Raw genomic sequence first — 12,597 nt, 5'->3', positions numbered from 1 at the left:
CAGTTACTTTCAATGTGACACTGACAAGAGAGCCAGGTACTGAACTTTTCCACAAATGAATCCCTGAGCCAAGGGCATACTAACCCTACTACATTAGACAGAATGAGATAACTGCCTTGGTTGACAGTTGCCAGTGGATGGCAAATGTCTCATCTATTGGAAGGAGAGAACTGTAAGAGTAACATGGACTATCCCTCATCCACTCATAGTTCCCTGCCCCCGGTTTGGTGGGGAACACTGCCTCAGTGGTAATTCAATTACGTGTCACTCTGGTTTGCCCTAGGCAGCAAAATATCTTGGGACAGCCTCGGCACTCTGTTGGGGTGTGGACCAAGATCTCAGACTCCTCTGTACACATCTCAGGATTGGGCATGGAGATTTTGAATAGGAAGGAAAAGCAATATAATGTAGGTCATCTCTATCTTACAAAGGCTATGATCATATCCAAACATTGCTGAAGATAGAAATATAGAGAATGTAGAAATTTTACTATGCAAACTATATAGTTTCTTCTGTTTCGTGGTAAAGGTGGCTTTAGATATTAGCATCATCCTTAAAAGCTATTTCATGTTGGAATGAGAATGTCTTTTGTGCACTCCATTGTGTAATAACTGCACCTTGTGTACACGCACAGTGGGGCAGTGCCAGTGGCTGAAGCTTCTGAATCTATGTGTACACAGCAGAAACAACACAAATATGGTTATTGAACATTTGCAGAAAATCCACAGAGTGGTTGCATACAAATCACTACACACAAGGACTTTGCTTGCTTACTTGCTGGAACTTGGAGGTGTTAGAAACAACCCTTGGAAGAAAGGGGGGGGGACCCATTGGTGATATTATTGGCTCTATTTTGAATCGTCTCACCAGAGTGCTGGGACTGTAAAGTTACAATGCCACAGAGACGCTGTTCTCTCATTGTTTGCAGCACAAATCCACGGTGATCGATTTAATTCTGACAGTTTTGAAATTTGCTCCACACCTCCCTTCCCATATCAACTTGCCAGCTAATTACAGCTTCAACTTTTTTCCTGAGCCTCTATTTGTTCCATATCCAGATTGGTTCGGGTGCTGGGGAGGAAAGCCTTCCAGACCAAAATGTAATTTCAAAAAACTGAACCCGACTGGCACAGGTTGACCTTGCTCGTTATTATCTGAGTGGGAATAGCAGCTTTGAACATCATATGATCTCTGAAATGGTAGCTTTTTTTCATTAGAAAGCCCCCTGCTGAAAACTGACCAAATGTGTGTGTGTGTGTTTTTTTATCTTGCAAAGATAACTGCAAAAAGATCTTTTTCTACGAATAACTAGAAGGAAAAAAAATCAGAAACTGTCCCTCTTTTACGTGACTCATAAGCCTCTCTGAAAACCATTGTGTCTCTAAAATAGATGATAAAGAAACCAAATTGTTTTTGTCTGTCAGGCATATATGAGGCAAGAAGCTTGGATATGACAAGTTTTCAAATTCCTAACAGTATTCCTTAAATTGTTCAAATTTGAGCGTGTGCTTTTTATTTGTACTCAAAAGAGAAGCTCATTTTTATGGATTAAAGCACATGATATAGATGTGTAAAAGGGGAAGGGGAGAAGCAAATGCAATATCCTAATCTTAAAATGCAAGCAGTACTTTCTATAAAAGACATGGGAAGACATGACATCTCCCCAAGTTGGGGGAAGAAACCTACTTCTACTTTACATTCACTGACATTTATGCAAGTTGAGAATTAGCCATTATTACCTAATAATCCAAATATGTTTTGATTCCTCCTTTTTCATTCCAGTTTTGCAGGATAGCTAAACAGACACATCTAAATTTACATCATCTTTGGTGAAAAATAAATATATGTGTAGATGTGAATCATTGTGATTTAGGATATTTAGATATGTGAGACAAAAAAAGTTTTCTTTGTGTTCATTCCAAGTATTTTCTACTAGAAGTATGTTATCATCTGCATATCTTAAATTGTTGATGTGCCTTCCTCCAATTTTCACACCTCCTTGCTCAGAGTCTACAAGTAATCCAGCTTTGCATATGATATGTTCATCCTACAACTTAAACAGATGGGGTGATAAAATGCAGCCCTGCCTGACCCCTATTCCCAGTTGATAACCACTTTCTTTCTCCCTTTATTGTCCTAACAATGGCTTCTTGTTCTGACTGTGTTACACATTAGGATAATCAAATGTAGTACACCCATTTCTTTAAGAGAAACCTATATTTTTTCATGATCTACACAAGCAAAGGTTTTGCTATAATCTATAAAGCATGGAGTGATTTTCTTCTGAAATTCTTTGATGTGCTCTATTATCCCATGTATGTTTACATTATGATCCCTCATATCTCTTTAATTCTAAAGTGATGTTCTCTGGGTTGTATTTTGGCACAATGATTGATTTAGTGATCTTCTTTAGCTTTACTCTAATTTTTGATATTAAGAGTTCATGATCTCTGCCACAATCTGCTCCTGGTTATGTTTTTGTAGAAGAAATGCAGCTTCTCTATCTCCTGCTTCCCCTTATGCAGTCTGCTTATTTTCTACATTGGCCATCAGGTGATGTGAATGTTCATAATCACCTCTTTGGTTGTCTGAATAATCTGTTTGTAGTGAACAAACTGATGATTTCATAAAATTTAATCAGTTGCTCTCTTGTTTCATGTCTTCTAGGACAAATTGGATGTAAATACATCCTTGGAATATTCTTCCTCAATAAGCTCACCAAGATTCTTCCTTGGCAATATCTATCTATACAGTAATTTATTTTTATTTTATTTTTATTTTTTTGCTGGTGATAGCCTTTCTTGGTTATAAACCTCTGATTATATTTGTGACTATTCCTCCACCCACTTTTTAATTTTAATGCAATTTCTGATATGTGGATATTTCATTTCAATTGTTTACATACCTGAAGTCATTCCTAAGAATGTTTTGCAGGCATACAACTTTGACTTTTAAATGCATGCAAATGCACCAAAAAGGGCTGCGAGATACTCCTGTCTCTTAGGAAATTTTGGAAAGCAATTGGATGGATTTATTTATTTATTTCATTTTCTTTCTCATGCCTAAGTAGTGGTCCCCTTTCACACTACACAAAACTACAGACCCAAGGATTTCATAGGATGTAGCCAGAACCCATGGTATCTAAAGTGGGATCATAGTACTACAACTGTACAGTGTGAAAGGCTGTATCATGCCTCTGTTTTATCCATAGAGTTGCCAAATGGAAAACTGGAAATGGATCCTGTATTTCTAATGGTGGGGATTTCAGCAGTTGTTTTTCATGCAACCACGTGACATGCAACACCTGCTGAAATTCCTGCTTCTACACAACCAGTGTCTCCAGTTCTCTACCATGTTATTCCTTCTGCCATGTACATATATGACATAACTATGCTAGAAAATAGCCATTTTTATGAAATGAAAAATAAAAAAACCCTATTATTATTATTATTATTATTATTATTATTATATCTTTGGAGGAGGGAGGATGGTTCAAATCTTCAGGTATCCTACAGATTGTGATGTGAACCTTGAATCGCAGGACCTTCAGTGGCTATTCAAGGCCATATTGGTGAAATTATGTGCATGGCTGCCATCATGGTAGCTAGGGATTAGAAAGAGAGGTCCTTTCCCAAACATTGCTAATGAAACCAAATATTTCCATTGGACATTCCATCTTAAAAAAAATACTCTCTTTTTCACTGAGGAAATGTGTTGATATTTTGAAGAGATTTCATTCCAGATTGGAACAAATTGTTGAAATGCTGATTCACTTTATAAGAATGGAAGAATTCTGCTAAAATATGTCCAGAATTCTGCTAAAATGTGTCCAAAATTTGCCAAGAAAACCCTGTGATAGGATTGGCTTAGGGTCCTCATAAGTTCGAAATGACTTAAAGGCAAACAACACCAAAAGTAGCAAATGGTGAACAAACTTGTGAAACCACACCAAAGATTTTAAATACATGAACTGCCCATCTCCAGTTGCCTATAACTGTATTTGGATACTTAGTTGCAGTTGCCACAACTTGAGAGCCACAAGTTTCCCATCTATGGCTGAAAAGAAAAGAGCTTAACATTTTAGAACAGGAAGGACTTCCTGGTCTCAGTGGAATGCAATAAAGCCCTACCATCTTGACATTCAGGGACAGTTCTACACTGTCCAGAATACTCCAGGCTGCTCCCGGAGTATTCTGGCCCTGAGGTTGCCCCAAATTCCTCCCGTTACCTCTGCCCTCCAGAGTAATGTGGGGTAGCTGTCTACACATGTGTCCCACTGCGCTGTCCAGTTGTGCTGCCGCAAGTTGCTCCCTCTGAGTCTGAAAACAAGGTACCCAGTGTCGATCACATGGCTGAGTACCTCATTGTGACTCAGTGAAGTGCCACAGCGGTACACATGTGGAAGCAACTGCCCGACATCACTCTGGAGTGCTCTGAATTTTCCTGAAAAATCTGGAACAAAAAGTACAATAAGTCTTTTTAATCCAGTTTCAGGGAGGGAGGGAGGGACTGGATTCAGTGCAGAACTTCACATCGTGAAGGCAGTCTGCACTTGAACTGGGACTTTGGCCCTACATCATGAAGATGGGGCACCATGATGGTGTGGAGAAACTGGTTCATTTGGCCTGTGTAGACATGCCCTAAGTAACAAAAATATAAAGTTGGTTTTGAGAGGAGATTCTCCCCTGATATAGTCCAGCCAGTGTGATGTGATGGTTAGAGTGTTATGCTATGGCCAGGCTGACATTAATTTCAGTTCCCTTTAGCTTGTTGTGCATCCCCAAGAGGCAGTTACTCTCTTTCAGTGTAACCTATCATAGCTCTGAGTATAAAATGGATGAAGTGACACTCATACAGTGGCTAATGGTACTGCCAGTCCTAGAACTCATGCCCTGTCATAAAACTTTAATCTCTGATATAAAAACCCAGCGATTCTACAAGTGTATATTTATGGGGTTTTATTTACTGAACTGGATTTAAATGCTATAAAGTCTAGGGCACTTTGACACAACACAATTAGAGTGCTATATTCCATATTAACTGCCATGGTAATGTTCTAGGGAATCCTGGGCTTGTGGTTTCATGAAACACTAGAATGAGGCTGAAAATTATGAGTTCCATCCCTGAACTGTGAATGCCAGGATTTCATAGGATGATACTGTGGTAGTTAAAGTAGAATCATAGTACTATAACTGTGTCCTGTGAAAGAGCATGACTACTATTCACTCTGAGAACCAAGAAAATAAGCAAGTTTTTCTTTCTTCATGTGTGACACATGGGGAAGGGTCCTGTCCCAACCATGACACATATTTCTGTCCCTCCAACAACTCTGGTGCTACACATATCACCAGTGGCAAATGGATGTTCTTTATCCACCACCCTCAGAGCCTGTATCAGTATTTTCCATTCCACTGTTGGTCTCATGGAGGAATTCTTAGAGTTGGAAGATACCCAGTAGACTATCTAATTGAAGACCATATTCTGTGCAAAATGGATTGTTGGTTTTATTAGCCAGGCTAAAATTATTGTATATCACAGTAAATGCAGCAATGTAAATGCAAATGGACTTCTGAGTCTTTTCCAAGGAGATTTAATTGATAATAAGTCCTATTGATTTCTGTGAAACTTTTAAACTAATTTACTTGAGATCATGCCTAAGTATACATCACCAAAGTCATATACATAGTTGAAGTAATCCATATTGTTGCATACCAAGGTCAGGATTGTGCCAGTATATTTCCCATTTCTATGTATTGTTGTGAAAGATGGACAGCAAGGAAAGCTGATACAAAGAAAATGAACTCATTTGAAATGTGGTGCTGGAGAAGAGTTCTAGGGATACTGTGGACTAGCAGAAAGACAAATAAATGGGTCCTAGATCAAATCAAGTCTGAACTCTCCCTAGAAGCCATGGCTCTTAAACAGAGATTGTTGTACTTTGGTCATATCATGAGAAAATATGGCTCACTAGAAAAGACAATAATGCTTGTTAAGACAGAAGACAGTGAGAAAAGAAGAAGACTGCATTCCAGTTGGATAGGCTCAATCTAGGAAGTATTAGTATTAAAAAGTGGTATTAAAATAAAAAATACATTCATCACTCCTTGACTGAAAGATTAACTCCACTTCCACCTCTTGATAGGCTCATTTTCATTTCATTTCATTGCTCTGTTGCTTTATTTTGTGATGTACATTTAAAATGGAATGGAGGGGCAATTTATGAATGTTTGGAATAAAAGAAGAAAATGACACAGAAGAGATCTTGTGAAATGTGTGTTCATAAAACCATATATTTTGAACCATTGGTGTGTTTTGAGTGGCTCCATTGATTGTGTGTCTTCCTTTGAGAACAGGTTGCATTTTGACTTGTTAATATAGGTTTGGCAAGTTTTTTTTTAAAAAAATGTCAAAAGTTGCTGGCATTAACACTGGAAGTGTATTTTGTGACTCTAGCAGGCTCAATGAGAAGGGCTCTTTAAGCCTCAAGGGTTTTTGAATGTTACTTGACCTGTCTCTATAGTACAAAGTCCATTTTGATAAAGAATGGATCAATACCTCCCTGTTTGTCTTGAAGTGTCTTAAGTGCTGTTGTTGTCCGCTTGCAGTTCTGACAAAGCAATTATTACTGTAAGAGTGGTGGGTTTTATGTGTTGAGCATTTACTACCCTCAGGTCACCCTTGCTTTTAAGGAAAGCAGAAAATGTCACTTGCTATAGCGGCATTAACTAGAACCACTATGGTTAAGGGGCTGTTAATAATTCCATTATATATTTTCTTCTAGCTTTGGCCTAAAAACTGTGTGCTTCAACTTGGCAAGAGAGTTTTCTTGTTATCATTCTATTAAGAATCCTTCCCTTATTTCCTCATCCTAGTCTAAACAGGTGTGTTGAAGCAGATGTTGTTTTCAGAGGATGGAAACATTAGGCCATTTGAAAAGTCTGTTTTGTTTTAAAGTGCATTTGAAACATGTGAGAATTTAATTATCCTTCTTTAAAATGCATCTTCAGTGTTTATCTGATAAGCACCATGGATGTATTACAGTGGTCCCCCGGGTTACGAAATTAATTGGTTCCGCTGCCGCTTTCGTAACCCGGAAACTTTCGCTAGCCGAATAGCCCATAGGCGCTAATAGCGAAAGCCGCGATTTCGTGTGAAATCGCGCCGAAAAGCACCAAAAAAATTTTTCGTAACCCGAAAAAAAAAACGTAACCCAGAACAGTTTTTTTCTTTTGAATTTTTTCGTATCCCGGGAATTTCGTAAGGCGGTGCTTTCGTATCCCGGGGTACCACTGTATTCTTTACTAATGTTTCCAAACTTAATAGGATACAAAAATCTTCCAAAATGGTAGGCCTGTCTCATATAACAGGAGATTATCACACCAAAAAGTCCTGCCGGGATAGATGCAGGGTTTAAAAGTAAAAAACTGTATGCAGCCCGTACCCATCCCAAGCAGCCTGTCTACAACCTGGACCTTTTTCAGAAACAGGAAAATCCTGGCTGCAGCAAAAGACCAGGTTGCAAACAGACTGCCCGGAATGGGTACAGGCTGCATACAGCCTGGGGACAGGTAAGTGAGATAACACCCGTTCTTCTTCGTGGTCTCTGCGAAGCACACAAATGGGTTATTCTGCGCCTGCAACCTGTCCTTTTTTACTTTTAAGTGCTACATCTATCTCAGCAGGATTTCTGGGTGCAATAATCTCTAGAAATGAAGAGTACCTGTACCGGGGGCAAGTATACTATATTCCTGTTATTGTGTGCCTTCAAGTTGTTTCTGACTTATGGCCCATTAGCTTCCAGACCCAGTACAAGGTGTTGGTTATCACCATTAAAGCCCTAAATGGCTTGGGTCCAAACTATCTTCGGGACCCCCTTCTCCCCTACAATCCTCCCCACGCACTCTGCTCCTCTGGGAGAGGCCTACTTCAGCCACAAAAATCTAGGCTCCCGGCTACCTCCCAGAGGGCATTTTCCATCGTCGCCCCCAGACTGTGGAACGGCCTGCCGGATGAGATCCGTCTACTTACATCCTTAGACAGCTTTAAAAAGGCTGTTAAGACGGATCTCTTCCGGCAGGCCTTCCCAGAATAGAGAATCCGAACTCAGAAAAAAAATGTCTGGGAATAAGATACTGCTGCTCCCATTGATTGTTTGCTGATGTGATTTTGTTGACCTTCTGGTCAGTTTTTAACTTGTATGTTTTTTGTTTGTTTGTTTGTTGTTTTTAATTCTGCATTGGATTTAATACTTTTTTAAGGAGGGGAGGGCACCAGGGATTTTATATGTACTGTATTTTTAACTTTGTTAGCCGCCCCAATTGTTCTCAGAGGGGCGGGATACAAATAATAATAATAATAATTATTATTATTATTATTATTATTATTATTATTATGGCAAACCTATCATGGTTGGGTTTTTGTTTTTTGCAAGATTTATTCAGAGGGAGTTTGTCTTTCCCTTCCTCTGAGGGTGAGACAGTGTAACTGCATTACTGATACTTTATGGAGTCACTGAAGTGTTCTGGCACTGTGGCATGGTTTTTCCTTGTATGTTCTGTTTGTGGATTAGAAACCTTGGGGACCCCAGAAAAAAAGATGGTAGCATTCAACATGTATATAATTCTTTGGTGGTACTTTTTTCTGATGCCCTAATAAGAGGACTGTTACTCATCAAGCTAAACTGCACCCAGAAGCAGCTTCATCAGTTAACCTCCTTGGGTGCAACTACAGACGGCATGCCAACCAGTGTACCAGTCAGATATTGTTAATTTGATCATAGTCAGGTAATGTCAGCTATTCCAGAATATCATGATGCTTAAAGAGATGCTCACCTGCCTCCTTAGTACAACTACCCTGATTTCTTTTAATAATTGCTGCTATTTTACTTCAGTGTCATCTTTTTAAAAATGTAATTGTAAGCTTATAATTACATAGAAAATTAAAATTCAATGAATCTGAATCATTCACATTTATGGAACCTTCCTTTCTTTCTTTTGTGCAATTAAATGTAATAATCTGTTAAAATGTTACTTTAATTATTTCACAATAACAGTTCATCAAATTTTTCCCCATTTGCAGAAATATCAAGGCTTTCAGTGGATCATAGTCTCAATATTTTTTTTTAAAAAAAAAAAAGTGGTGGGGGGGGGGGTAATAACACATTTAAAAGATCTGACCAATATTTGTTCATCGCTTGCTCAAGCCATTCTGAACCCAACATAGTTTGACAACACAGAACAATCTTTCCCAACCTGGTGACCTCCATGACATGCTGATCAGCCACTTCCATCATTGCCAGCTTTGTCTGGTCAGCATTGACTGGGAATTATTGGAGTTGTGTTCCAGCATGTATGGAAGGCACCAGGTTGAAGAAAGCTATCATACAGAAGAATGGTTCTCTGGCAACATCTGCCATATAATAAGAAATAATGCAGTTTGACATCACTTTAACTGCCATGGTTCAATGCCATGGAATCCTGGGATTGTTTTTTTGTTGTAGCATCAGAGCTCTCTGACAGAGAAGGCTAAATCTGTCACAAAACTACAAATTCCAGAAGTCTATAGCATTGAGCCATGGAAAGTGTTGTCAAACTACATTATTTCTGCAGTGCAGATTGGCTCTCTATCCCTGTTTATCCATGAACTGGAACAGAATCACTGTCCTTGTCCACTACTGCCATCCCTAGCACTGGTATTATGGAAAAGTCTCACACAGTATTAACACTCAATGTGGGAAGCCTTGGTGTAGAACTAGATCAAGCACAGCCCTGCTCCTACCTCAATGCCTGTGCAACTTTTTCCTATGTGACACATGACTAAGACTTCTGTTCCTCTGGACTGAGCTGATGGACCAAAAGGGATTCAATTACAAAATTCAAGGTCTTCACTCTTTCTATAAGAAAGGAGAGCACTAACATCCTATCTCTCTTGTTCAGAGCTTGGAAAGATTACTTCTTTTGGACCATGCTTCCTCAGTGAACAAAGCCACTAGCTATGCAAGTTAGGAAGTTCTGGGAACTGAAGATGTAATTTTTCCAAGCTCTAATAGGTTACAGAATCCAAAACAAAAGGCCCAACTAAGAACATAATTTGAAGCACAGTGAATGGACTTCACAAAACCAAGAAAATGTCAGCAATGTCCCATGCCTATAGGACTATAAGTCAAAGTATTTCTAGTCATGCTCTCATTGATATACTTCTTGTTATTGTTCATAGGCGTGCCAATGTTATCCGTACAACCGAAGGGGAAGCAAAAGGGCTGTGCTGGCTGCAATCGTAAGATCAAGGACCGATACCTCCTGAAGGCCTTGGATAAGTACTGGCATGAAGATTGTTTAAAGTGTGCCTGTTGCGACTGCCGCCTCGGAGAGGTTGGATCAACACTTTATACAAAGGCAAATCTCATTCTCTGCCGCAGAGATTATCTGAGGTAAAGAGAGGTCTATTCGACAAATTTTGCTAGTCATTCTTTCACTCAACTGTTGTCTCTTTCTTTCTGCTTGTGTTGCTTAATATACATTGACACACATAAGAGTTTATCACACCAGGCGCTTCCATTGCCCAAACATCATCAAAACGGGGCAGAAGCATTCATGGTGTGATCCTGCCTGGTGCTACTGAAGGGAAACGTAAGTGTTTTCATCATGGAATCGCCAGGAAAACAGCCCTTTTCTTATTAACGGATTAAATTGTTAATAAGAAAAGGGCTGTTCTCCTGGTGATTCCGTGGCAATTCCATGAGAAGCATATGTTCACATGACTGCAGACTCATGGTTGGCTACTTACTTTCTCTTACAGTGAGATATTTTATTCCCAGTCCTGCCCAACAATAAACTTAATAGGCCATAATATGTTTTTTTAATGTTTAAAAAGGAGGGGGGAGGAAGTTCCAGCTATCCTAGCTATTCAGTTTATCATAATCCTGATACAATATAATTGATTAATTCTTGAAATATGTGCCCTTATTTGCAAACCTTACATATCTAGGTGAGATGATGATTTTTCCTAGAGGTGAATGCCTTCTTTAACAGGGCTCATTAAAAAAGAATTACTGATAAGATGTCACCACTGGTTGGTCCTCACTGAACACTCTGGGCTGTTCAAATGCTTGGGAAGCCTCAGTTCTCTTACTATCAATGTAACTCCAGGAATGAAAAAAGATAAAAAGCAAGGCATTATGGGTTACATGCCCAAAGATTTTAAAAAAAACACACACAAATCTTAAAACCCAGTAAAATCTTAACAACAGAAGGAGTAGCTTAGCAACCACATAGTCCTGTAGGGGGTAAAGGTTTTAGTGAGAAATTGTCTTCTTAAACAATACAACTAAATGTCTGGATATAAAAAGGAGTTTTTAGGTCTTGGGAAAAGTTTAAAGGTGGGCAAGGTAGGGAGAACAATCATAAGTGACAGTTGCACACACAGAATTCCAAATTAAATTCTAAGTCAGTCTGATTTAGCCAGTTATATGTTACCTACCAGAATAAAGTTTTGAGTTTTACAACATGTGTACAGTCCCTTGCAGAAAGGTTAGGCTATGGGGAAGCATCTCTTGTGTCCTTATTTTGATATTGTTAGGAAGACGCAAACTGAAAGTAAAGTCACATATTTATGGGAATCTGAGATCAGTTAAAAGTTGGCCTCTTAGCATATACTAACTTTTGTTTTGCTGAACAGTAAGATAACCCTCCAGCTCTGATGTCAGCAGTCTAGCCAACAAAAAATAACGTAGTGTCTGGATCCACTTTCTTAATAACTCCACACCTAAATTATAAAAGAGCTGGTTACAAGGAGCTGTTCATTATGTAAGATAACTTAAGTTCTCAGTGTTGTTGTGTGCCTTCAAGGAGTGTTAGATGTATGGTGAGCCTAAGGCAAACCTGTCATGGGGTTTTCATGGCAGGATTTGTACAAAAAGTGTTTTGAATTTGCATTCCTCTGAGAAGGAAGGGTGAAGAAATCACCTTGAGAAAGGGTGATTGCCCAAGATAGGTTTTCCAGTGGGTTTGCATGGCCACGCAAGGATCTGAACTCTAGTCCCACACAATCCCAGTCCAACACTCCACTCCTGCACATATCCAGGATGACAAAGCTAATCAAGAACACCCATAAGTACCCCTTTCTTCTTATTCATGTGGGTACCAGTAACACTGCCAAAAACACATGCGACTATGAAGCTTTGGACAGGAAGTTGAAAGGGTTTGAGGCAGAGGAACAGGAAGGTACTAAAAGTGAATGGCTGATTATATAGATAGTATAGATAGAAGAAATTTGGCTTCTGAGACCAGGACCTTCACATCTTAGACCAAGGACTACTGGCTACAGATGGGCTTCACTGGGGAGAATTTCTTGGGGGTGGGGGTGAAGATGATAACTCAAACATCAGTCCAAAGACAAGCTCTAAACACAAGATTGTGAATTCTGATGGAGAAGACAGAGAGAGAGAGAATGGGGTCAACAGAAAAACTGACATATGACACAGAAGCAGCAGCAGCAACAGTTTGGCAAGGGATCTGGATTGCAAATCAAGACTGATAAAGAGTTAGTCAGGAACCACCTAGCTAACATAAATGAATTCAGATTTGCAGGGCCAAGCAG

At 39.2% G+C, this 12,597-nt stretch overlaps 1 protein-coding gene across 2 annotated transcripts in view; it reads left to right on the top strand.

Annotated features, from left to right (window-relative positions):
- Positions 1-12,597, top strand: part of LMO1 (LIM domain only 1) — a 134,337-nt gene that overhangs the window by 77,846 nt on the left and 43,894 nt on the right. For both annotated transcript variants that reach the window (XM_089523456.1, XM_089523454.1), the window contains exon 2: positions 10,216-10,429. In XM_089523456.1, the coding sequence (XP_089379582.1) occupies positions 10,216-10,429 (214 nt within the window). The remainder of the gene's footprint in view (positions 1-10,215; positions 10,430-12,597) is intronic.

This window comes from Sceloporus occidentalis, unplaced genomic scaffold (assembly GCF_023333645.1).
Source record: "Sceloporus occidentalis isolate IW3139 unplaced genomic scaffold, rSceOcc1.0.p SCAF_4, whole genome shotgun sequence".
Lineage (NCBI taxonomy): Eukaryota > Metazoa > Chordata > Lepidosauria > Squamata > Phrynosomatidae > Sceloporus > Sceloporus occidentalis.
Note: the sequence above shows the minus strand (reverse complement) of the source record. Positions and strands in the feature narration are given on the sequence as shown.